Source organism: Varroa destructor, unplaced genomic scaffold (assembly GCF_002443255.2).
Source record: "Varroa destructor unplaced genomic scaffold, Vdes_3.0 BEIS01000002.1, whole genome shotgun sequence".
Lineage (NCBI taxonomy): Eukaryota > Metazoa > Arthropoda > Arachnida > Mesostigmata > Varroidae > Varroa > Varroa destructor.
The window spans coordinates 34392446-34418653 of NW_019211455.1; the positions used below are offsets into that span (position 1 = coordinate 34392446).

Here is a 26208-nt window from a genome sequence, read left to right on the forward strand (position 1 = left end):
TTTGAAAAGAGATTTTTCATCAACCACATTATCAAGGAGCAAAAAATGTTTTCTTCTATAATCCCATCCTACTCTACAACTTTTGTGCTGTACTAAGAAATAAAAAAATCCAAAGGCATCATTTAGACAGTTTCAATCTTATCTAGTTCGATGCAAACATGGAAAGCATCGGTTGCTGTAATGAATTGTATTCGTCTTGCATATTGCAAATAACTGCAGATGGCTTCCCACATATCACCGGTGTTTTTACTATAATCCCGTCCTACATACTACACATGATAAAAGCTGTCTCCCTACTTACAATCCTATCTTATTCTGTGATGTATGTGCAATTGTAGAAGATTAAAAAAAAACTGGGGTATCGTTTAGAATATTCTAATCCCATTTAGCATCGAGGAAAGCATAGGAAGCACGAACTGTAATCCTTCTGCATACTATAAATAATAACGGCCGCTTTCCTGTTTATGGCCGGTGTTACTATTGGTAAAAATCTATATATTACAGTGACGACGCGTTAGTACCCCTACAAATGCTATTTATTCAAGAGTGATTTTCTGTTAATAGTCGTTCAAAATGTTCTGTAACAAGGTCGCGAGATTATCCCTAATATTGTCGAGCCATCATTATAACTCTGCTGCGCCTACTCTACTTACTCGAACCTGCACTTTGTTGGCTGCTCCCTTTGCGCTTGCTAATGCACGCAGACACACCTCTAATATTTTGACCTCTATTTTGTTTTAATACTTAATCAATGGTAGGTTTAGCAGCTCCACCACAGACTTCACCCTTGTGGCTTGCCGACCACTTCGTCCGTCTTTAAATTTTTAGCAGTCTTTCAGCAATATGGCTTGACAATCCCTTCTCTTCTCGCCAACAAATGTAGTGATTAGTACCACCACAAATGCTATTTATTTGAGTGACACCTCGTCCTTGCATAGCGATAGACACAGATATGTTTACGACTATTACCGCGGGCCGTAATAATGTCTATATTGTATGTATCGCTATACTTACTAGAAACTTTCCGAGAAGCCCTGTAACGTGCACCAAGCTTTACATTTAGACCTCTTTAGACGCTTTACATTTACTCCTCCTCTGTAATGTAATACTCATATCCAGTAAAAATCAGTCATACATCATTCCGGTTAATATATGTAGTTACACTTGCGGTCCAAAACCGGAATCAGCGACTGAAGGACTTATTTTATGACCATTTTACTATGCAGGACAGCTTTCAGGCTGTATGCCTCAAAATGCAAATTTTTGTTGCGTTTCTTCATCGAAACATGTGTTGATTCTCGCCTGTATATAATCATCAAAATGTATACAATCTTAATATGGAATGCACTCGTGAATAATCAAGTTTTCAAGATGATGGGAAAAACTATGACTAGGACAAAACTTTAAAAATATTAAATAAATCTTAGCCTACAAAATAGAATTTCACTTAGATCCTTTCCTAGCGGGCTACTACCGCGTATTTTAGATTTATGTTAAGGAAAGTGAACTTTAATACGTAAGTAAGTTATTTGTTTGTGGTACATCTATTAATACAATCAGTTTTGCTCAAATACAGTATATATATGGCCATTTTCTGTCTATTTAAAATAACGTGCGAGAAGGCAGCATTGGATCTCTAGGTACACTTAAATAAGATAATTTTAATGATTTAAAGATTGTTTAATTCCACTAATCTATCAAAAAGCCATTCCATCCCATCCACTAAAATCCAAGATACGACTCACTAAGTATCGGTATCTCGGTAACGCTAAGTCTAAGTGACGCTTGTTTAACTATACCGGAAACGACATTTCTGGTATACTTAGACAATTGATGTTGAATTTTCAAAAGTCCACTTTAGCTCTGTCATTGATATTTATACGATTTGGCTCACTGTTAACAGTAGATGCATGACCGACTTGCAAGATCGACTCCGAAAAATTCCAGACATGGGTAATGTCGTTAAAGAATAGAGAATAGTCGAGACAACTATCTTGTATGGCTCCAATATTTATATTTACCATTCCGTATATATAATACCATTGTTGATATAGACACAATGAGTTCATTTTAATGTAATGCTCAGTACCGTCACGTGCTGTGCCTAAGGGGCGAGGAAGATTACGCTTCGAAGACGATAACCCGGTGTACTGTGCTCAACTATCTTCAATAAATGTTTAAAAGAGCTAACATTCAATGAGCTTTAAAGGAGAGGTTAAAAAATTTACACATTTCCTATGCACATCCGGGAATGCCCAAGGGGCAGAAACAGACTAGAGAGCTTTTTCTAAAACTAAATTACTTAGGGCACGAGAGATTGGCAGAGATAGAGACTGCTTAGCAGGAGGTGCCATCAACCCGCTGACCCAATGATACCAGCTTTCCAGGCAATTTGTAATATTGTTGAATAAAGATTTAGGCCTTTGGGATAAAATACTTTTAATTTTAATGATAATAATATACATAAGTAATTTTATAAGGCTTTTTTAGAGCCAAAAACAAGCAAAATCAATAACGACTAATCTCCAGGATTCATCATCTGTTTAAGAAGACCAGATAGGAAATCTGACCAAAAATCTATATAGGAGCTTGTTTATGTTTGTAAACAAAGGACGACTAGCAGGTTGTCAAGCAATAAATATGGCAACATTTTCGGACTGTCCTGATAAGCTACACTTTGGAAGAGCATTTGGTTTTCGTAAAAACACATTTTTGAAAGGGCAAGCCAATAGGGGTAACATTACGCAAGTATCGCGCAGAATATGGACGACACTTCTTGTTGACGGAGGTAATACTAAGGTGATCGATCAGGAGTTTCGAAGGAACTGAGTCACTTGCAGATAAATCGAAGCCAGAAAGACAACAAACCGGACGAATAAGTCATAACATCGGAGTAGTATATTAGACCGAAAGTGAAAACAGTTCGATTAAGAATATTTATTTTTAATTGAGAGTGGAAGATGGGTATATGTCGCTAAGTAGAACAGTGCTGCTTATCATCACTGCATCAAGAGCTAGTTCTACACGTTACGTTTCTGGAGCCTTCAGAAATATGTCTGTAAAGCAGAGCAGTTGTGCACTAAGCCAAATCAAATAATCAAGCAATTCGAAGCATCACGTAATCCGAAAAATTCTTACTTTTAATCAAATTATCAGAATCTTAAGGTTAATTTATGCAGGAAACAACCAACAAATAATACATAGAATTTATTCGCTTTTAGTGGCAGTTGTTTAACAACAAGGCCGACATAAAGATATATAAGGACAAATTGTATGATATGAAGTATCATTTTTTTCGATAATGATCGTTTACTCACGTCATTTGGATTACAGCATTCACAGGCATAAAAATTAGAATCGATACTGTGAGTTATGACATGAGTGCAAAGCCTGCAAAACTAATTAGTATGCCAAGCTCCCAAGCTAGGCCACTAGAGGGCTGCTAGCTGTACACTAACACAACTTCCTCTTTATCTACCGCGAATACACCCCTCATTTAACCACTGAAAACGCGCATCTATATAAAACGTGGTTTGCAAAATGGATGAAAAGGTAGCGGTTTTCCCGGCTCAGATCTTTCCAGCCATTGCGTCCGTGCCGAAAAATATATTGTATATTATTACAGCGATACCGCAAGTCTAAAACGAGATTTCAGACCTTCGGTGAAAGCTGCTTAGAAGTGTAATAGGAGTGAAGTTCTTAAATGATTCCCGAAAAAAGGAGAGGCTTTACTTACCTAATCATATTCGCGGACATTCCTGAAAATGGAAGGCTAATGCATATTCAAAAAGTCGCAGAAATACCTAAAGCTCAAAATATACTAATTATAATAATGTTATAAATCTATAATCATTTGGCACAATCGTAGGAAAATTGTAGGAAGCGCTTATGCTCGTTCCGGAACTGTACTTGTCTGTGAAAACTAGGGCAGTGAGCACAAAGATAAGTACGTATATTTTTAATACGCGATACCCAGGTCCAAGAAATGCTACCAAGTTGCCTTCTTGTCACAGACATTACGTACGAACTGTTTATGGGACATATTTGTGGAATGGTTCAAAAGAAGAACCTCAAATATTTTTCACTTTTGATAATATACAACGCAGATGCTTTATTACGAGGGCAAACATTTAGTAATACTTTAGCTGACACCGTAGCTTAATTTTACATTGAAAAAAAAGTCACAAAAATATGCGACGTTCCGGGATTTCATATCTTGTGCAGTGCCCTCCTGGAGACTAGGTAGCCTTAGGTTTCTTACTTTCTTTTTCCAAAAGATCTTTATGCTTTTTAAGAAAAAAAAAGCTTTTAAATAGATATAAAATAATGTATATGCATAGTGTTAAAACGGGCGCTTTTGCAAATTGGTGCATGAACATATCATTGCAATAAATTTTAAGTTCCCAGGCATATGCTGATAAACGGAGCCAATTGTTGCTTTAATCGGCCAAGGAAGACCAAAGTTCTAGGTGGCAAAATGTACAGGTAAAAGAATGCACAGAAAATAACAGATAAATGTACAGAAAGAAAAAACAGATAGCCCTAGTTTTACAGCCCTATGAACGCAAAAAAGCAAGTACCTTCAAACCAGACTATTAATATTTTAAAAGGGTATCAAAAGAATAATATATTAATATCTGTTAAATGCGCCGTGACTTACTAGAAATAACTAAATGTGCAATGCTTTGCGCCTAGGACAATTGACTAAAATACTGGCTCGATGCTATAGTTCTGCTGGCGATTACACTAATTAGATACACTTATCAGAAACTATTGAATGAACGGTTAGGCTAGTGACAAAAACAGAATCGTCTCGCAGTAACTTACATTTCGCGCGATGTGATCACTTTCACGATTGAACAGCGACTATTGCATGTGGTCAGATTCTCGTCTCTAAATGTAAAAGATCGTTACTGCTACGGCCATTGAATATATAGGAGCACTGTGTAGCTGTAACTAGTCTAGAAACGATTTAGAATAGCTTAGCTAAGTTAACCGCAAAGTGGTGCAATAAAGAGATTTCAGGTAACTATTCTAAAAATTGTGACGCCTCAGGTGAACGTATTTCTTGTAGAAAGCGTACCATAACATGAAGTACTTACTTATTACAGTTGCATGTCGTAATTCGCGTGAAATAAGGTATTAGCACGTGCAATAATGCTTGCAAATTACGTAAGTTTTCCTCAATATGGCAATTTTACGTTGATCTGACTAAGCAGTCAGGGTGTTTAAATGTCTGTAAAGTAGTTATTACGTATATTCTATTTATTCGTCGTTATAATCGTTTCGGTGTGAATATTAATCCTATGAATAAAGTATTCTGTAGGTCTTGTGATTGTCATGAAATTTACGTAGATGAATAGCAAAAATGCAGGAAAAATCTCAGATACTTACAGATACTTAGAAAAAGTTCACTCAGGCATCGCAGGGGAATCCTATTGGTATTATTACTAAGTCCATATCTTTCTCTGCCCTAAGTAAACTACAATAAGTATCTAATTTGTCATTGACCAAATACTCTTTCGATATTCGCTGCTCTGTGGATTACTTTCTATTCTTAATCCATTACTAATTAGGTAAATTATAATAACAACATAGAGTTTTATTGCTCTGAGATCATCTTTTTCAAGTTTAGGATGGACCCACATGAAAAAAGAACTTAACCTAAAGCACCTTACAAGCACAATTCCTCTAGATCCTCTGTAGTACATAACATGACCAGGTTACTCTAATAGCCCGATTGCCTACTCTGCTTTGCAAAAGAGCGCCAGCGTGTTTAGCTAATTCTTATAAAGATTGGGATTTTGGCTTTCATCTTAATAAAATGCGATTTTGATACCCTACGTAATGAAGGCAACCATGGCTCATCAAAACTTAATATGAATATGGTTGTGCACACTATATCTTACGTAAAATCATCTTTTTGGCTAAATGTACTGTGGTGTAATCTGCTGAATCACACGCGTTACGTTCTCCAAGGGATCTTTCACTGCAGATTTTTATTATACCATTCCAAAATAAACGTTAACTGAGACACAATTTATTATCATATATACCATTTGGATTTTATTAGCTGAGATAAATTGATCTTTAATGAGCTTCTCTATAACGCCAGTGACAACAGAGGATCTGGAAGACGTACGAATACCACAATTATTACTATCTTTTTTATCATTTTTTTCCCTATTACCTGTGGCGTTATCAGTAATAACGGTATTATAAGTGTAGTCAGTACTGCTATGAAGCGACGCTTGCAAGATAGTTTCTCTTGTCAGGCGTGGTGCGGAATATTTTCCAAAAATATCCTATTAGCCATTACTGTTATCGGTAGTGCTACTGTTCTATCCTGGTTCCTGAAAACTGATGGCATAGGATAAACGGTGAGAATACAATTGGTTGATATACTAAGCTTGTCTCTTATATGACGAGCATTTCGACTGAGCTTACGACATCGTCGGAAGAAAAAATGCAGGCTCGATAAATCAATGTAATACGTAGTGGCTGCTATTGTTGTAGCTACTATAGCTTTCCTTTACATTTGTCGGCTCCTTGTGTTATTTGCTGGGATTGTCGACGCCTCCTCTAAGACGGCCTGCTATTTCTTATTAGAGGGCATTCGTTTACGAGGTGGCCGTAAATAGGAGCAAGGGATATGAACAGGACTGCATGTTGTGTCCGAGCAAGCTGCCTACCTCGATATCGAATAGCACATGTGCAGTAAGCTGCCTGACGGGGAGCAGGTTGAACAAAGGTGTTCCAGGTTGTAAAATCAACGGTAGTGAGAAGAAAGCTTAAGTTGACTCTCGCTAAAACTTGGACTTAAAAACTCCAACAGTCTGTTGGTCTGCTTCACCAAAAGGTAATCTTGTTCATTAAGCCTTTGCTCCTGTAGGTTTCATCTAATGTAGTTGGTTTTTTTTATATAATTATCGGTTAGCTAGTATTAGTTAGACTTCCTTGCCGCTTGTACATATGTAACGTGCTTACAAACGATTAGATAAGTGTTTTTCTAACGATAATAGAAACACAATATAATACCGTTCACAACGGAAACAAAAATAGTTGTTCTCAATTATTGGCATTCCAAGCTTGTATATTATTACCAAGTATTAGCTGCCTTAGCAGCTAAATAGATAGAGTTATACAATTAGCTTTACCAGTAGTACATCATGTAAAAACATTAACTGCCAAGCTCAAGACTTGACACGTGTGTTCAAGTTTATACATTTATATCAGGATGGTTGGAGTATGCACACATAAGGATAAGGCGCGCTGACCACGACAATGGTCTGGTTCACTGTTAAAGTAATGGGGCGCATGGCAGAAAACACACTGCTGCTGGTGTTCCCATGTAATTCTCCTCTCTCTTCCTGTGCGTACCGCCTAGAAACGGCCTCCGCAAGCACTGATTCGATTTGGTGGAGGGCTAATGCTCTGAGGGACAGAGTCACGGAATGACGGAGAAGCCAACAAACCGACAATAGCCTCCTGCAGCAGCGCTCTGCTGCAGCTTACAGTTGTCAGTGGTTAGTCGGCGGGCTCATTGCTATAGACGTTGCTGTCGTTTTCCGATCGACGACTCAGGGGCAGTTAAACCGGTGGACGGCGCCGTGGTTCCATGCTTTTTGTTCCCGTGACGACAGCTAAAACCACCACTTAGCTGCAGAATTTCTACTCATTGTTCCATGTGTAGTAGCAGTAGTGATAGTGGTGGCTGTGGAGATCCGTGTATGGTTATTGGCTTCCGTTTGTGAGTGACTCATATCAGCCACTCAGTCTGTCAGTTGATCGCCATTGCTGGTTGTGGGCGGGCATGATCTGCTTATGCGTCCCTCATTGGCAGTCGTGGACCATGTGATACTCGTCAGCCATTGAAGATGTGAATCTAGGCCAGTGCAGCCACTGAATGTACGTTGATTAATAGAACATACCTTCGGAATAATTAAGTAAACAATATCAAGATTAACCACGACAACATCGTAAAATGGATACTAAGTTTTGCTTTACGCTCTGCGCAAAATTACGGATAAAGGGTTTCATATATCTCATACTCAGGATAAATATACCATCAAGGTGAACAAGTCGAACTGGAGTAGTGCCGTGTACAAAACGGATAAGTGCAGCGTTATTCCACATCTCAGTGAAACAGTACGCCTAAAGCAGTTTCGGTATCCTCACTTCTTCTACCTGTTAAAGGATTATAGGAATATGGTCTAACCTTGTGATGTGCTTCTACCCCTATTACAGTTAATGTGTCTAACGTCTAACGTGCGCGTCACTGATATTTTTGCTGTTTGTGTCATTGTTATTGTCCTCTCTTGCTATTCTCATTTCATGCGTATCTATTTCAGTAAGGTGAGCTAAGGCGTGGTTTAGTGGGGATTGCGTGGCGTGCGCTGAAGGGCGCGATGTCGAGCTCACAAACGGGAAGCAAGGGCGAAGATGCCTCGACGCCCATGCTGCCCGGCGGAGCGAGTGGTGCAAGCCAAGCGCACGTCATCCGCATGGACTCCAGCACCACCAATCTACAATCATCGGTGAGTGCGTCAGATATATTGTTTGCACTGGATTTATGTAATCCAAATATTATTATAGTTTGACATGTGCTAGTTGTTTCCATTCAAGAGCCTATCAGAATCTTCTCTACCCATATATTTGGCGATACTGTATAAAGGTATATCAAACAACAAGAGCTGCACTATAGATGTTATTAAAAAAGATGAAGAAGCTGCGCCAATGTAACAGTCAATGTATCCCATTGATTTATAGAGCAATGTATCCGCCAAATGCGCATATAAACTATTTAGGACGTAGAGCGTCCTTTTTTAAATATGTCTGTATATGCCTATCAATTCAACTGTTACTTAAATTTCAAAGTTGAGCTGAGCTACTCACAGATGTAAAAATCTGTAGTGCTCGTATGAATATCTTTTGGCTGGATGCATAATCTAAATTTTCCATACCGTTGTCAATCACCGCAAACGCAGACGAAAGTTGAGCTTTCTTGAGCAACAAACCGAAATGTTACATTGGTTCTTAATATTCTCGATTGAGAAATCTATTTGTTCAATACAATATTTTAGAGTAGTAGTTGCCTTTATCATAGAGTATAGGGGTGATGCATTGTTGAAAAAGATAGCTCTAAGATCATCCCAGTCATTCGTATGCAACAGCGAAGCATAATTGATTTCGACTTTGAAATTTCAAGACCTCGCAAAATATTCTACGAATTGTTGAAAATGATATTTCGTCAATTCTGTGTACATTCAAGCTGTCACAATCATGAAATACGGCGTTTCTCAAAAACTAGAACGTCGTTCACCTGATTGGGACCATACATGAATATGAAATTCAAGTTAAGAGTTTAAATACAGTCTTAAAGTAATTGTTTTTTAAGATTATCTATAGTTACATATCCAAGATAATAGGAATTTTCTAAATGTTTGCATTTTAACTTAATTAGTGGGAACGTTGGCTGAGAGTGTGCTTTTAAAATTTTGAAGTAGAAGTACAGTAATCTCCTTATTTGCTGCTTTCATCAGAGCGACTAACAAAACTGGATATTTACCACGGGTTTCCTAAAAGACTAAACAAAGAACCTTGATGAAATTCTGAAAGGCTGGTCAAATCTTAATAAAAGATAAATTTAGAAAGAATAATTGACAGTGTATTTTGACGAACTATAATAGTTCAGTGTTCTCCTCTGTATTGACTACGGAGGCGAAGCTTTTGGACGTTTGCCAGAGAAGTATTACATTCAAAAGGTAAAGGTGAACATTCTAGCTTTTTATAACATTTTAGTGAACCTATGCGTGACAAAATGCGGATTTTATTTACTATGTTACTATATCTATATATAGTATTATTTTAAGTGGATAGTCTGATGAATATACAATAATTTTCGAAATTATTATTTGCTTATCAGCGAGCTATTTGAGCCGCAGTGCATCAACTAATTTTTATCATTATACATTCCATCATAGCCAACATCAAGTGAGATAGATCACAGCTATCCGGCCCCATAGAGACAAAAGTTGTTCGGCTTACTGTGCATTAATGGTAGCCGTCAAATTATTTACACCAAAGATTATGAATAGAATATATTATGAGTAAAATAAAAATGATTTTTGCTTGTTCTAACTTATCGATATGTATGACATAAAACAGCAAAAAAAGGATACCATATATAACAATAGATACTTAGTGATTCACAGAGAACGTCCTAAATACTCCAATAACATATCTGCATACTGTGTGCTTTAAGGTAGGTTACATAAGAATATCAGTGTTTAATTTTTCAGATTTATTGCTTGGCTTTTATTCTGTGATACGTCGATGTGAAAACATTACACTCATAATATTTGATTCTCAAACAGCGTTTAATAACCCCTCTGTTCTTTTATGGCGGAACTATATATCGTCGTTGAGTATATTAGAATACCTCGGCGCCAGCTGTGAAAGACAAAATTTCAAAATTTATTACATGTGTATATGTATTTAGTCTTTTACTTTATGTACCACAGCGCCACTTATAATAAGTTATGAAACTATAAATAAGTAAAGTCTAGTAGAGTCTTTGTCTTTCAAATGATGGGGGCAAAAAAGATCTGACATGCTAATTATATTAAAACTATTTTTCAACTGTAAGGAAAGGCAAGTTATCTTTTGGCTCTAAAACAGATTGTTGAATATCAACACATGTATTTAAAGTTGAATAAAATCTTTTTACTACCACAATTGAACTGACATGGTCTTCACCAGACGCAAAAGCAAAAAGGTGAACGTTGTATTAGCCTATATTAGGCGAGTATACGTAATGGTCGAGTCGACTGTCAGCGATCGCCTACAAAAAGCAGACCGTCTGTTCTTCACGAAAATAGACAAATATTTCCCTGCATCTGTTGTCGAGTTTGAGGGTAGCGTGACATTGATGGGTGACCGGAATGGTGTCAAACTGCACGGGACACTACTCGCTGGTTGTGTCGTTCATAGAATCATCATAGACCTCTGTCGAGTTTTGTATGAGGGGCCAGCCGTGATATTTCTGTTTCGTTGCCACTGATGCTGACTCAATAAGAGCCAATTGAGTTTCTCACTCGATAGCGCGGGGATGCCCGACCACATAAGAACTCTCTAGCTACCATCAGACCACAGAATCAAAGCTACCAAAACGTTACTACTAAGAGTACCCTTACTACAACCACCACTATTAAACGGAACATTATTGGACGTATGAGTCGTCTCTCGCACCCGTCCATCAAAATAAATAGAATAACGGAATTGTTTTACGCAATGAAAGCTACACAGCGTTACTACAAAGATAAGCGACTGCGCACCTACCATAAACAGCATCTGTGATCGTATTAGAAGTGGAGATGCTGGAATCAGCTTTAATTAGAATGAGTGAATTTTTAGATTGTTAAGAAATAGGTCTGCTACATATATATTTATGTTTTAATCTTCGTACATAAATTCTACACAGAGGTTAAATACCAACAATATTTTTGTTATTTTATGAATAGTTGACTACGATAGCAAAAAAATAATTATTTTTTTATAATAATATCTTTTGGCCATGAAATTAAATTTATATTGAAGTGCACTCTCAAACTTCTTTCGACTGTAGAAGTATTCGTGTTGAAATCGTGCGCGGTACTGCTTCATTTAGGACACAGAAAGTTCAACATCTGTGCGCATAACGGACATGTTGAAAAATTTATAGCGAAGCCTAATTACCAAAACTTCTCTATATATATTTTTAAACAGATAAAGATATATTTTGAAAAGAATGGAACAACATGGATCGAATTTTAATTTCTGGACTACACTCGTAACGGATTTTTGTAGGTAGACCAACACTATTTAAATCTATACAACAAACTAAGTTAAGCAATCTAGCCTAAACCGAAATGAATAATTGCAAAGTAATGAGTAATAAAATTAGACAGATTCTTCGAGCAATCCTGCCGTCTTTATATATACCGCCGTGAGTCGCATGCATGTTCTACATACGAAGTGTATCATAATAGGTACACTTCGTATTGATAATCCATAGATAAACTGTGACGAGGGTAATACGCCTAATATTATTACTAATAGTATATCGGTTAACAAAAAATAGTTTAATTCGGGATTTTAGTCATCAAAGCTAATCAATTTTCACACATGACATGCTTATCTTACAGTTTATTAAAACTCTCATCACGCATCTATAAACCATTTGTTTGAATAATTACGGATAATAACGACCACTTGCTGAAATGACCGGAAGATTTAAAAAATGCTACTGAATAAAAATTATTAAAGAAGGCAACGACTCTGCGCATACATAGTCAAATGTTTACTAAAAAACGAAAAAAAAAAAAGACCAAGTGGGTTTTTAATAACGGAAAGTAAAGAAGAAAACGAGTTCGGAATGAAGTTGATTCGAGATTAGTATACCGCAGTTAATCTTTAGCAAAACAACTAAGGCACAAAATAATACTATACTAATGCACAAAATCTTTAACATATTTCAAGTGGGAGTTAATCACGACTGTTAAGAATAAAAACTGATTAATGTGTAAACTTAAACGATGGTACTTTAATAGCAGGTTGTCCAAAGGGATGACAGATATGACAAGGTGGAAACAGATGCGTGTCATTATTAGTATCTACTTCAGTCTTTAAGATGTATTATATTTAAGAATTTGTCTAGAGTTTACTTGAATTGAAAAAGCTTCAACCAAAAGTTTCACACCGTTGTAGTAAAAGCAGGAACGCTGCGCTCTATGTAAGCACGACTAGAAAGCAAGCGCTGTTGAGAGTTATTATGCGTGATTATAAGCTTCTTTAGGTACTCAATACGGAAGGTTTACAATAGACATTACATAGAAGAAACCTCAAATTGATTTGAAAAGTGAAAAAGAAAAAAGTGTCTTTTTGATAACAGTCAATTTTAAGCTAATTTATATGAATTTAATATTTAGTTTAAGTGATAGGAATTAAGGAAATAATCGCTTTTCAAAAGCAGTTGTATGAATTAAAATGATGCATTCTAGTCCCGGAAGTGACAATTTATTTAGAGCTCATGAGACTGAAGATTTTAAGACACTGTTTTTAATTTAAGAAAATACAAATAATTTATACAATATTATTGAATAATACTGTACGCGGGAATCCCCACAAGATCTCTAAAAAAATGAAACAAGGTCAATACGCTAATGGACGTCGAGAAAGCGGTAATTGGAATGGTCAGTGGTTTGGCAGACAACATAACAAATATCGGGAAGTACGTAGCCTTAAAGGAAACGGTCCTACGATAGTAACGGCATGCCCAAACCCGCTTTACTTATCCAGAGGTCAAGCAGGCAGACAAAGCTTGCAACTGAATTAGGGAAGAACTGCATAATGAATTTAATAATCATTTGTTATGAAACTCCTTAAAATACATCTAAATAGTTTGTAGTGTGAGACTCTTCTCGCTGTAATGCTATCTATTAAGCATTGGTGTCCCAATCAGGTGGTAAGGTCAGTAGAAAGGCTATCTGACTTTCGGGGATGTCCATCTCGAGTAGTCACTTAACTGTACGGCTGGAAGCAACCACAGCCCAATGTAACCAAAAGGCATTCGCACACAAAATACGTAAAATATGGAAAGTCGAAACTGACAATACGACTATATCCTAAAACCATGAAATGGCCTCCCGCTTTTGCATGTGCGTATGCGAGCAAACCCGTTCTAAGCCGAAAGCAGTGCCCGTAAAGAACAACAGTGCAAGAGACCCACATATATGAGACAAGATTTGGTTAAAGAAAAGTGATTTACTGATTAGTAAATGCAAAGGAAAATTTCCGCTATTACGTCTTGTAACTGACAATACCGGAGTACGAACGGATGCACAAAAGCGAAAAAATGCCTTCAACCTACTTACAAATCGCACTCTTCTAAACAGACTAATCACAAAATTGAACTATCGCAGTATTAAGGTATACATGGAAGAGAAAGAAATATTAGGAAAAGTAAAAAGTTGATTTAGAAAAATAGAGAAGGTGATATCTTTATTAAAACTTCGATAATAGAGATTGTTAAAGATCAAAGAAAAAAACTAACACGCGTGTGCCCCTTGACTCTACCGAAGCATATAACTAGAGTTTCTAGGGACAGGGTCTCTGAAATACTAGATGGATGTAGCATGAACCCCGCATGGGGTGCAATGATGGGATTGCTATGTATGGAAAACAGCCTGGCCGTACAAAAACATGAGCTTCGATCTAAAAAACATGCAGTTGCGGGATTAAAATAGAGCATTTTGCAGTCGCCAATATTTTTTGAGCTGTATATGGCGAAACTAGAAAATCAATTCATAAATAAATTAACACGCGGAGAGTATAACATAATGCCGCAGCAGACGATGCTTATTTCAACAATTTGCTACCTCAAAGCTATTTTAATGGAACCAATGCTTACGGAAAATTGACTTTTTTTCCGTTACTTTCTAAAAACAAGTGTTCTGTTTAAGGTTTTGAGTGTTTATTTCGTGTTCTAGCTGATGTTTTAATCTTTTTTGCGTTTAGTTTCAAAGAAAACACGTTTCGACTGCCAATAAAGAAGCCGTTTAAAAATAATACAAAAAATAAAAAGTACTGTTTGGGGTAGGGTGAGTGCTTAAAGATCGCCCATAGATTTTTAAAGCTCGTGAGCCATAATCTGTTCAGCATTACGAAATAAATGCATATTGGAAACATTACTGCCTAACTCTTACCCTTACCTTATAAAAAAAATAATACAAGACTATGATTAAGACTTTGACCATTAAGGACATGAAAGTGAGGAAAAGAAAAAATATGATTAAAAGTTTGTCCTTTGAAAATTAAAGGAAGTGGAGATACCTTTATTTTAAAAGCAGTGTATGTCTAAGTAAATATATAATTAGGTTGTATGGTATGGTACCTACAAGAAATTAATCTAAAGCTAAAATAGGCACACTTTATATTATATATAAAGATATTACAACGATCTAAAGCATACGTAATAGATGCTGAGACCAGAGTGTCTTGCACAAATGGCAATCAAATTCAGCGGCAATAATGTATCCTTATTATTAGTCGATTGATGATTGAGAATAACAATTACTTGCATGCATTATAGAGATTTAATTGTGTGCCGGAGAATCAGCTTGAGACGAAACGAATGCATTACTTAGCCTAATCCATGTAGTAAATAGGTTCAGTGGAGGACTTGTTTGAACATAAGAACGGAGAAGCCGCTGATTTTTTAAATCGTTTTTGGCCTTTTTTGTATAATAAATTTGTTTTTTTTTGTGTTGTAATGATTTAATTGCCGAAGTTTAAACCGAAAGAACATTATCGTAATTTTAATAAACTTTGTGAATGAGATTTACTTTTAACTGCATACGAACGACGTCAACTCTAATCACACAAGAAAGACTGCCAAGATGGCAAAACCCTTTACGGGTTTATTGAACGTCTGCCGTATTACATAGTTGTCAGGAAGACTGCTTTTCCTTCTTGGAATTGCAGATACCACTGTAACTCTTACCGACTTTACATTTTACCAATTTCTTTATCCTGTTTATTATTTTTATGTCATTCTCCTTCCTGGTGGCTATTGGGTATTAGCGCGTTCGACGACGAGTTTGGTACTCTATTTTTAGGCTCAATTTCGATAAATTATTTTTATGAGATCTTCGCAACAGTGTTGGTTGTAACCTACGTCGTGTATAGAAGTCGTCTATATGAAAAGACTATAGCTATCACTGTAAAGCTTTTCGACCTCGACGAACGAAGAACTCTTAAAAGATTGGGCTCTCAAACGTTTCGTTGATTCAACAATTCATTACAACATTCCACATCGGTCACGCTGACACTGTAAGCAAGGCGAACTTGTCAGTAGCAAAAACCTGACATGGCCAACATCGCTCGTAAGGAAAGTTTGGTGAATTTGCACTCACCACCATTACTCGTTATGTTTTGTCCGTGATATGCTCTATCTGTATCGGTTACCAGCCTCTTCTCACCTAAGTATAAAAATAATCCCGAGAGAACCTGCTGAAGATTGGCTCCTTCCAAAAATTACAAGATTATCGACATAAAACAGCGTTTTTACGTGTCTCACTGGATTTGCCACACACACACACAGAGGCAGATCATTCAGTAAAAAAAAAAACAGTGGACTCAGGTTATTGGTCTGTGCTATACCAGTTGATTAAACGAACGGTTTGAACTAAGTCACTCCATCGTTTATGTTATGAATCTCCCTGGTCTAATGCGGAGTATTCTGAGAAAAAAACACATTTTGTGAGCTTGACTAAAACCCTGTATCGTCTGCTGTCGATTTAAAATCGACCATTGCTGCAGAAAGCACCTGTTTTGGTCGACGACAGACACGATACATCTCCTGACGTAGTACATCATGTGCTCTAAGGGTGGTACATCCTGCGCGGAATCCGCGCGGCTCAGTTGTAATACGTAAATATGTTTTAGGAAAAATTATTATACGTTAAGTAATAAGGTAGGCAAAAAGTTTGCAGCAGCAGCTTATCTTTGCTAGAATCTTCTATGCAAGTGGGTCATGTGTTTTGTCTTTTTCTTCGGGATGACACGTAGAAGAGCATAACTCGAGTTCACTGGCAGGCGTTCATACTATAACCAGGCGTTGAATGCATTTGTTTAGTAAGAAAATATGTCGACTGTACTAATGTTTATTGTAAATTAAGTCCGGTCCTGCCGTCTTGTTAAATTGTAGTTGCTCTAGAAAACGTAACACTTTAAATACGGAGACCTCCACGTCCAGCGTTTCGCCCATCGTGGATGTTTGTTTATTACACACCCCAGTGTACGAGTACACTATCCGTTAGATGATATTCGTCGCCGCATACATGCATCTGAAGTATTCAATGAATACTGTGGAACTAATAGGGCATGATACCAATCTCTCTTTGTGCAGCCATTTATGCGGCTTCATTTTTGCTTGTATTACTAACCTGGCCTCCACAGTGCAAAGTGTATCGAGCACTCGTCTAGACCAGGTTTTCAGGATGTTATAAAGCGGCTTCATAGCCGAATGACACTCTGTTAGTTACTTTTTGTGGCACGGTACAGCAGAGACCAGTTTACAACTTGTATTAAAACAAAGACGCAGTTTCGGGTGAATTATGAACGATTCTAGCATGTCGGTCAAAATCTCGGTATAAGTGTCGATGCCTTATAAGTTCAAGGCCGAGCTTGGTTGAATCCAAAATCTCATGTAGGCTGGCGTCCCTTCTTTGTAGAGTTTCTTTTCATTCAAAAGTACTTCTACTCTTGCTGATACATGCTATAGTCGAAAATAGGCGGCATCCGAAACTGTTGAGAAGATCAAGTAAGTAAGGTCGCTTGGTTTGTCGCTTCTGATGTCCAAGTCGCTAGCAATTAATAAGGGGACACAAAACATGCGTAACACGAGCGATCTTGTCGATCAATATAATTTTGTTCTTGCTGTTTGGAGGGCGTGAGTATGCTGCTATAAAACCATACTAACTATCCCTTAATATTAATATATCGCCCTCGATAGAAGCTACATTCATTTCCATTAGTTTACGCTGGTAGAGTGCATAAGGACGTAGGTGAGTGGACAGCGTAAGAATTAGTCAGGACCACAGAAAATATGATGACGTCGAAGTTGGTTAAAGGAGAGGGTGGCAAAGCGGTAAGGTTCATTGTCGAGTTATACCTTCTACATTCTAACGCGCAATAATTATTTTATCTAAATCTTTTTCACGGCTCGTCTAAATGACTTAGTTGTTTCGAAGTCTTCGGTTCCGGTTTTTGCTCTACGGCCGACTGGTTTGTTGCCGTAGGGCGCCTATTAGGCCTGCGTGTCCGCCAGGGCGAGGAAGACTTCTAGGTTTGCGAGCATTGTAGGTAGGCACCATTTCTGTCTTGACGGTGTCTTATCAAGGTTGCTATCTGGAACGGTAATCCTGATACTGGGTGGAGTTCTGACGACCATCGGACGAGGTCATTAAGAAGTTCACGCGAGTTAATTGCGGCTCGTCAATCCGGTGAAGGCCCATGCTCGATCCACGGCTGCTTGTAAATTTTTCGCTGAAGCACATGTCGTGGCGTGAAATGTTTTTATTCTTAAAAATGGTCTTTAGTTCTTTTGTCAACATTTATACGATCTTCCTCTGCTTTTTGATTGTACCGGCTATTTTCGACGATTTACCTATGTGTATATCAACGAAAGCACGTATAAAGACGCATTGTCTTGATTCGCTTGCGACGACATAAAATTGTAACTTGTAGACCGCTGAAAAACAGGCACGGAGAGTGCGTGAGGCTCAGGGCCAGATTGAGCCGCTTCTAATTTGGTGCTAAAGATTTAACTGCCGATATGTAAGAGTCTTTTTCGAACTCCATTGAAAGTCGATTAGTTAGTTACCAGTACTATCGATACCCCAAGTCATATCACAGTTAACCCGTTGCAAAACTTAAAAAGTAAAAGGTAGCTATTACCTTTTTTGTTTTGTAATAAGTCTTTTGTTATCATCTTGCGAACGCTAAGACTTAAACTAGCCGTGAACAACATGGTGGTTCATCATGGAATTTTTAGTAGAATGCACTCAGAAAGGTTCGATACAAAGAAAATTGCCAAAAAGCTAAGGTCGTTGGAAAAATCGAATTTGGTGAAGCGTAGCGCAACAGAAAACCTACCTGGATGGAAATTAAAAGTGTCTGTCCGACGTTGACCGAAGCATCATTCTGAAAATACTGCTATCCATGAATACTTCAATGACCCAATAGTTTATCTTTGCCGTCGGCAGATCTTTGGCTTTACAGTTTGTGAGTAACCGTTCCAGTATCATTGTTTTTGTAAGTTGGGTCATGTACGAATCTACTGCAAGGTCTCAGAAATAAAGGTGCTGTCCTGGCAAAGGTCACACTTTTTATTTTCAAAAGATGCTTTTCTTGCCTTTTCCTTCCAATAAAAAAAAACAACAATAATAAATACCCAAACATGCCAATTTTTGCAAATATTTTAAGAATTATAATACCTGCAGCAAAGTAAGCTTTTTCTGTTACCACATGACACATCAGCAGCACATCTACGATTTCGCAGGCCATGGTACCTTTGACCCGAATATTCAAAAGATCTATTCAAAAACAGGGCAAATCATCTACTCCTAGCACTCGATACGGCATTATGTTTGTATTTACCTGAAATATGATATATATTTCTACGGCTCACATATATTGTGAGATCAGGCATTATCGATATGTGGTGCGTAAAACAGAATACCTTTGCATCTACACCAATCTATTTGAAACAATGCGCTCATAATTAACGCCTACTCATCACCCGAAAATACACCCCAGTTTTTTATCCGTTTAATTATCAGCATTTCAAAGCCTATGGACCGTGAATTCTTTATTGATTTCTAAATAGTCTAGACATATGTTAGAGTCCTCCTAAACGTCTTTTAAAATCTTCTATGATTAATCAAATCTAGATTCGCAAGTACGAAAGTAGGTAGGCTGAGAACCAGCCCAAAAAAAACACTGTACTGTTAGCGAAACAAAAAAATTGTCTCTACATGCTGGCTTACAGTTAGTTCGTAGTTCTGAAAAGGTTCGCCAAGTATACAAGTTGTGTAAATGTTTCTCGATGTAGTCTATAGTTAGTGTACAGCCTACTATACGAAAGGCGTGCTTCATTCCTATGCGCTTTTCTCGAAACAGTGTTTTATGGGTCCATTTACGGAACACTTCACAATTATTACTAATTGCTCTGTTACAGGGAGCAATATTTATAGTTCACTAGTTACACAATCCTCAGAGAAATAGTAACTCGTAATTAGCGCCCCATGTGATACCGATAAGAGCTTCAATTGAAGTTCAAGGCCGACAGCGGGAAATGGAGAGAGTAGTGATAGCAGTAGCAAATATTACCTTATGATGCTGTTTATGTAAACCGTTCTGTGGCTAGTGAGAAGAATGACTGAGCACAAACATGCGTGTTTGTTATTTCTTTATATAGTAACATAGGTCACAGTCGTTGACATAAGAACGTCTACCACAGTTACTAACAAAACGGAACCAAAAAATTGCAGCGATTTTTAGCTGTGTAGGCAATCGAATTTTACAGCAACTTAGTCCCATATTGCATATGCTACATTTATAATAATAATTATGTGAACATTTCCTTTACCCTCTAGCACTGTCGAGCGAAACGCTATTTTTCTGTTAGAAGAAAATTCCAACTGAATAGCTTTAGGTAAAAATTTTTTTTGAGGTAAGCTTGCTCGATAAATTAAAATAAAGAGCAGATAAATGTTGAACCTGATAACTGTTATCAACGCACCATAACTACTATTCTCGGTGAATAATGCATCATTTCATTCCCCGACTCAATACCCTCCACACGTCATTCTGGCCACGAATGCATTCGCAGCGTCTTCCGGACACAGCGGGGAGGATGTTTTCAGCGCTAAAAATTCAGTACGGTACTACATTTGTCACCGTTGGTGACTAGCGTCCGCATTGCCTAGCCTTATTTAAATCTCTACAGAAATTCGTTTCAAAAGTAACACTATATTAAAAACATTTATGTGACACATAATAAACAAAATGCGATACTAATTATGACAAAAAAATGTTTAGACCGAATTTGAATTTGGAAGCAGAATCTGCTCTAAAATGTGTACATTTTTCTGTAAAAACTGACATCGTTTTGAATTGATGGTTCGATACAATAAAGGGATATAATGACCGCGCTATGAATTTGTTTGTGTTAACCGTGTTTTAATAAACAGTTAGTTATGATATTTTCCTGCTACAATGTAGCTAATTAAATGATATTAAATCCGTATAGAAACACAATATAAAGTGTGCCGCGGTCATCCAAAAGGCTGGTGTAGAACAACGTTAAGCTCAGACGCAGAGTTAGCATTTATAGTAGACAAGTTCAGGCGCATAAATTTGTATGATGACCTAGATCTTTCATCTATTCGTCTAAATGACAAGTTCTCCTCATTCCAGTCCGTCACCAGCTTTTTAAACATGTCTGTGACGTGATGCGAAAGTTGCTAAAAAAAAACTGGGTATAACTATACCTGGTGTTTGTGGAAAATTTAGTTTTTTATCTTTTTTTTAAATTTTATTTCTAAATTTAATTTTAGAAAAACAACTGCGAATAATATATTATGTATTAGGTTGAAACACAAATAATGGCGATTTTTTCACCTGACAAAAACACAACGTTTCATTTGAATCTTAACAATAAATTTAATTTTGTTTTCTATGACTTTTTATCTGCTCCTATCTCTTAACCAATTTATTGTAAGTATATTGCCAGAAATTTTAACGTCTTGTATTCAAAACCTCGTTTCCCCAGGTTTTAGAGCTCTCCTTACTGTACGGTGACTAAATATATTTCCCGATTAGTGGACAAAATAGCAATCTGTAAGCGCGAGATCTAAAAATATGGTGGGCGTAAAAGAGCCTTCTAAATAAACTTTTGCAAAGGCGCTTTATTGACCTTTGCAATGTGTGATCTGATTTTGCCGTGACGAAGCATAACTTTGCTTTGTTTACTCGATGGATATTTCGTGCACTCAATACTATTTATTAGGCCGTCTACATCATTGTTGACTTTCTTATAGTTCTTAAACTTTTCCCAATATTTAAAATTCTTCGGGTCCCGTTAAATACAAATCATGATTGCTGCGTGTTACCCGGTGCCGGGTGAGATGGTGACAGGCAATAAGAAGTCGAACCTTCCTGTGTCCTTCACTCAACTTATGGGGAACCCAGACTCCTCTTAAGTAAATTCTATAGGCTCAAAACGCCTGCTGATAAAAATATGACTGCGGTTCATCTTATCGGCCAACTCACAAAACGCCGGCCAGCCGTCGCCTTTTAAATGTGTCTTTAGATTGCCCTCGTCAACTCCACATGGCTAACCAAGGCTGGGTGTATCCTCCGGTGCCAAGCCGCCATAATTGAGTTCCGCAAATCACTTTCAAGCAGTGCTCTCACACATGGTGTTTACACCACTTACGGCATAAATATATCGTACTGCTTCAACAGCTTTTTGACCTCTGCGAAAAGCAAAATTGAGTAGATCAGCAATGACATTTTGTTTTACTAGAAATATTTATCGTTGAAGCCTGAACTCGAGGTTCAATTGTGTTTACTATAGTGTGAAATTACCAGTGACCAGGCTGTTAGAAGTGTATACATATGCATACTTACTAATCAAGAAGAAATTAGCATTTCATTAAAATTCCAAGTGACATATATAGGATAGAGAACAATTTCGATATTTATATAGAAATAAACAGTAAAGAAGTGAACAAGGCAAAAAACATTCCGTAATTATTTTTGCCGCAACCCATATAGCAACAGCTTCTACCTGGAAAACGTTAACGATTTTTGGCTTTTTTCTTCCGTTTCCAAGCGATTTTTTGAAGCAGTTTTCCTGTTATCACGAGGATGATACCTATAAAGAACAATATCTTCTTGACCGTTTTCCTGAGTTCTTTATTTCGTCGCTTGTTTTCGAAGTAATTTATATTTTGAGCCTTCAGGTAATCGCAAAACAGTCTTATCAGGGGGCATTTTGTGCGTAGGCTATAGTATTCAACAGATAAAGGTCACACAGCTATAACGACCCGCTCAGGTTCACCTATACATAGCTTACCTATTTAAATGGCCAATTTTTTAAAGCTTTGAACAGAATTGGCTTTTATTTTTCTAATTACTTTTTTAGTATTATATATATATATATAGCTAAATAAACTATGTTAGCGATTGCTCACAATGAGCTCAGGTACACAAAAAATGTCATAGAAAGAAATCTGACAAATGTTCTGAAAGCAATAAAACCAAAAGATTCGCTCGGTGCTTGCTTTCCAATCTAAAAAAAAGAATAATGCAGCGGATCATCTTTAATTTATCTCTGAAAAAATGTATGTAGCTTCAATGCAACAAGTAACTACAGAAATGCTCGCGGGCTTGCTCATAATCTAAAAAATGTCCCATAGTGAGTAAAAATAAATTTCCGGCTAATGTTCATGTTCTGAGAGCGATGTCCAGTTAATGAGACGTCGTCTCTCTATTCTCTTTCCTTTCCTCATTACTTACGGCGTTATAAACAATAACAACATTAAAGCATGTTCAGCAGTGTTTTTGGTAAGAGACAGTTCTATTTGCCAGACGCGCCGTGGAATCTCTTTCAATTATTATTATTCTTTCAATTATCACGATTAGTAATTGCTGTTAACGAGAGTGCTACTGTTCTACCCTGATTCCTGAAAACTGATAGCACAAAATAAGGGGGATATAATAGGTTGGTACAGCTAGTTGATCTCCTATACAGTGAATATTTTGATTGAGCCGACGACATTTTCTGTAGAAAAAATGCAAGCTTGATGAATTAGTGCAACACAGACTAGCCGCTATTGCTACTGCTGCTACTATAGTTTTTCTTCGCATTTGTTGGCTTTTTGTACCATTCGCTGAGATTATCCACACCTGTTAAATGGTGCTCTATTTCTGACGCGAGGGCATTCGTTTATGAAATGGTGGTAAGCGACAGTGAAGTTAAGGACAGGACAGCATTTTGTGTCCGAGCAAGTTCCTCGCTTTCATATTGGACAGCACGTGCGTAATAGGTTATTTGGCGATCGAACAGATTAAAGAAAGGCGTACCAGCCTTGATAGATTAGCGAAGATGAAAAGAACTTTTAAATTGACTTCGTGATAAAACTTGAACCTAAAAACTTTGCCTATTTCGCTAAGGGTACTTTTACTCGCTAAGCTGGTGTTTTGCTTCTGCTGCTTATTTAATATATGCAATTTTATCACATAGTTATCGATTACCCAAGGTTATCCGGTCCTTTGTGCTACATATGCATATACAACTTTCTTACAGGCGATTAAGCCCGTGTTTCTTAATGACAACAAAAAAATGTAAATAGAAACGGAAATAAGCTGGAATGCGTTCACCCAATAGAACCAGGCCAACTTTACTACCATATATAAGTGTAGTTCAACTGTGGGAACTGGTTCGGCGAACATTCGCGCACACTTCAACTATGGAAAGCAAGAGCATTTTAAGAAGCCTCACGAAATTTCCGACAGAAACTCACCGCTAGATCTTGTCCAATCTATGGTAGAGAGTGCCAACCCACACGCAACAACAACGAGTTGCGATGTTGTAGATGCAATTAACGAGGTCCAAATCATATTGCGCGGCGACGTCATCAAATAGTCCATGATCTCGTAGTTTTCTCCGGTTATGTTTGTGAAGAAAAAAATCGCGATGGGTTAAGTTTGGGTTGACTGCCGCAGGCTGCGTGCCGTCGCAAAGCAAGAGCCACTATCGTGAAACGGCGACTCTATCGATATTTCCGTAAACATCTGCTGTCATTTAATTTAGCCGACGCTCTTACGATCAGAAACTGGTCGACCACGTTGGGATCATAGCTCTCGCTCACTTTGATGGTAGCATAATCTATCCATACGATTTCGATACAACGCATTTGCAAACAGTGCTGGATGTCACGAACTCCGCCGGCTGGCAGTTGGAGATCAAAAAACGCGCCTTTGCTATCCAGGAGGTAATGTACTTAGCCCAAAAGATCATACCTCCTAGGTTTTTCTTTGGCCCCGAGGAGCACAAATCCTGCATATTCCGACAACCAATGAATTAAATAAAGCGCCCGGTGAATCTTGTCTTTTTTTAACAGCGATTCATACTCTATAAACTTTGCACGAATCGCGAGTCCTGTTTACGCCTTAGTCAACCCAAAGGACTTTGTTTGGCGTTCCAACAATGGGCACCCGCACAAGAAGCACCAGTTAAAGTTCAAGCTAATGGAGGAGCTTTTTTTCTGTATCATTTCTGGTGGGATTTGAAAATAAGGTTACACCCGATCCCTGGAAGAACCATATTTGGGCCGGTAATGGCCCATGTCCAAGAGAAAGTAAGTGGCGTCACATACTCTAGACGCGGAAGTTAGATATCCTTTTTAATACAGGAGGTTTGGCCGTAGTGCAGGCTGGTCATATCCAAGTAGTGTTCAACAGTATTGGATTGAAGTACCTGAAAGGTAATGCAAACCTATGCAAGCCCAAGAGTTGACCTGTTAGGCTTTGATCTTGTAGGAAAACTTCTAGGTAATCTATCATAGCGGCACCGACAATATTAACATGGATGAATTCCTATGTAACCACGCCATTCGTGCGGCACGGCGACTGACAAAAACTGGTTTGAATTGTTTTTCGGTTACTAGGCCATGCTAGCCAGAGAACCTTCTGGATGGAAGTGTGTATAACGCCATCGAAATTGCACCGGTGTGTGCATTGTCGACTCTGGGATCGGCGGAAGCTGGAAACGTTTTCTAAGCCTTCAGAACTTTTAGTGTAAAGGGAAAGTGCTGGTCAGGGTCTAACGAGGAACGTCAAAGATGTCCGAAAAATCACAATTTCGCTAAAACGGGCCCGTCAGTATTAAAAACAAAAACTCCCCTTAAGCTATAGAGTTGCCTCCGTTTGAGGACCCAGCTACCCGAAAATACAAAGGAGATGTTGTCGTATGTGGGAAAACATACTCCGGTAATGCGGTTGAATAAGATGTGTGCACCGAATATTCATGATATCTTGATCATCACGTAAATAATACCCAATCGAGGGATATCTAAGGAGCTTTTTGATCAACCAGTTGCAGACTTGCAAATAAGCGGCATCGAAATTCATATCACATCGTTTTCTTATATAATCGCACATATTATATAGATGACGCAGTTAGGTAAAACTTACAGGGTATCATTAAAGATGGATAGCACTCATAATAGGAAAGGTTTCAACAGTTTAAATAGTAATGGAAGTAAGCCTAACTTAACCTGTACACTTTTGAACCTCATTTAGAAAGTTGGTGGCTGTGTCGATCAAATCGAAAATATCCGGATCTAACCAGTTTTGATAACATTCCTAATGCACACTATTTTCTGTTAGAAAGGGACACGTTTTAATAACACAAAATGGTGGCATAACTAGCCTACTATATTGAGTACTGCAAGCTGCTACAAAGAGAGAAATGTCGGGGTATTTTCTCTGGGCAGCCTGTGTCAACGAAACATCATAAAATTTTGCATTAAAAATAGAAGAAATAAACATTTTGCCAGAAAATAGAAATGAGATAAGACTAAACTTATGTTGAGT

The 26208-nt window shown here is 37.7% G+C and overlaps 1 protein-coding gene and 1 long non-coding RNA gene across 10 annotated transcripts in view; one reads left to right on the forward strand and one right to left on the reverse strand.

The window, feature by feature from the left end:
* The window catches only part of LOC111243817 (excitatory amino acid transporter 2-like), a 125510-nt gene that overhangs the window by 57597 nt on the left and 41705 nt on the right, over positions 1 to 26208 (forward strand). For 4 of the 9 annotated variants that reach the window (XM_086979861.1, XM_086979862.1, XM_022789969.2 and 1 more), the window contains one exon: positions 8352 to 8537. In XM_086979861.1, the coding sequence (XP_086835987.1) occupies positions 8409 to 8537 (129 nt within the window). In that variant the 5' untranslated portion in view covers positions 8352 to 8408. The other 5 variants (XM_022789968.2, XM_086979864.1, XM_022789964.2 and 2 more) reach the window with 4 other exon arrangements.
* LOC147757714 (uncharacterized) lies at positions 6021 to 16324 on the reverse strand. The gene is made up of 2 exons (XR_015320846.1): positions 16020 to 16324; positions 6021 to 7931 (listed from the first exon to the last, which is right to left on the reverse strand). It is a non-coding gene; the product is annotated as an uncharacterized LOC147757714 (long non-coding RNA).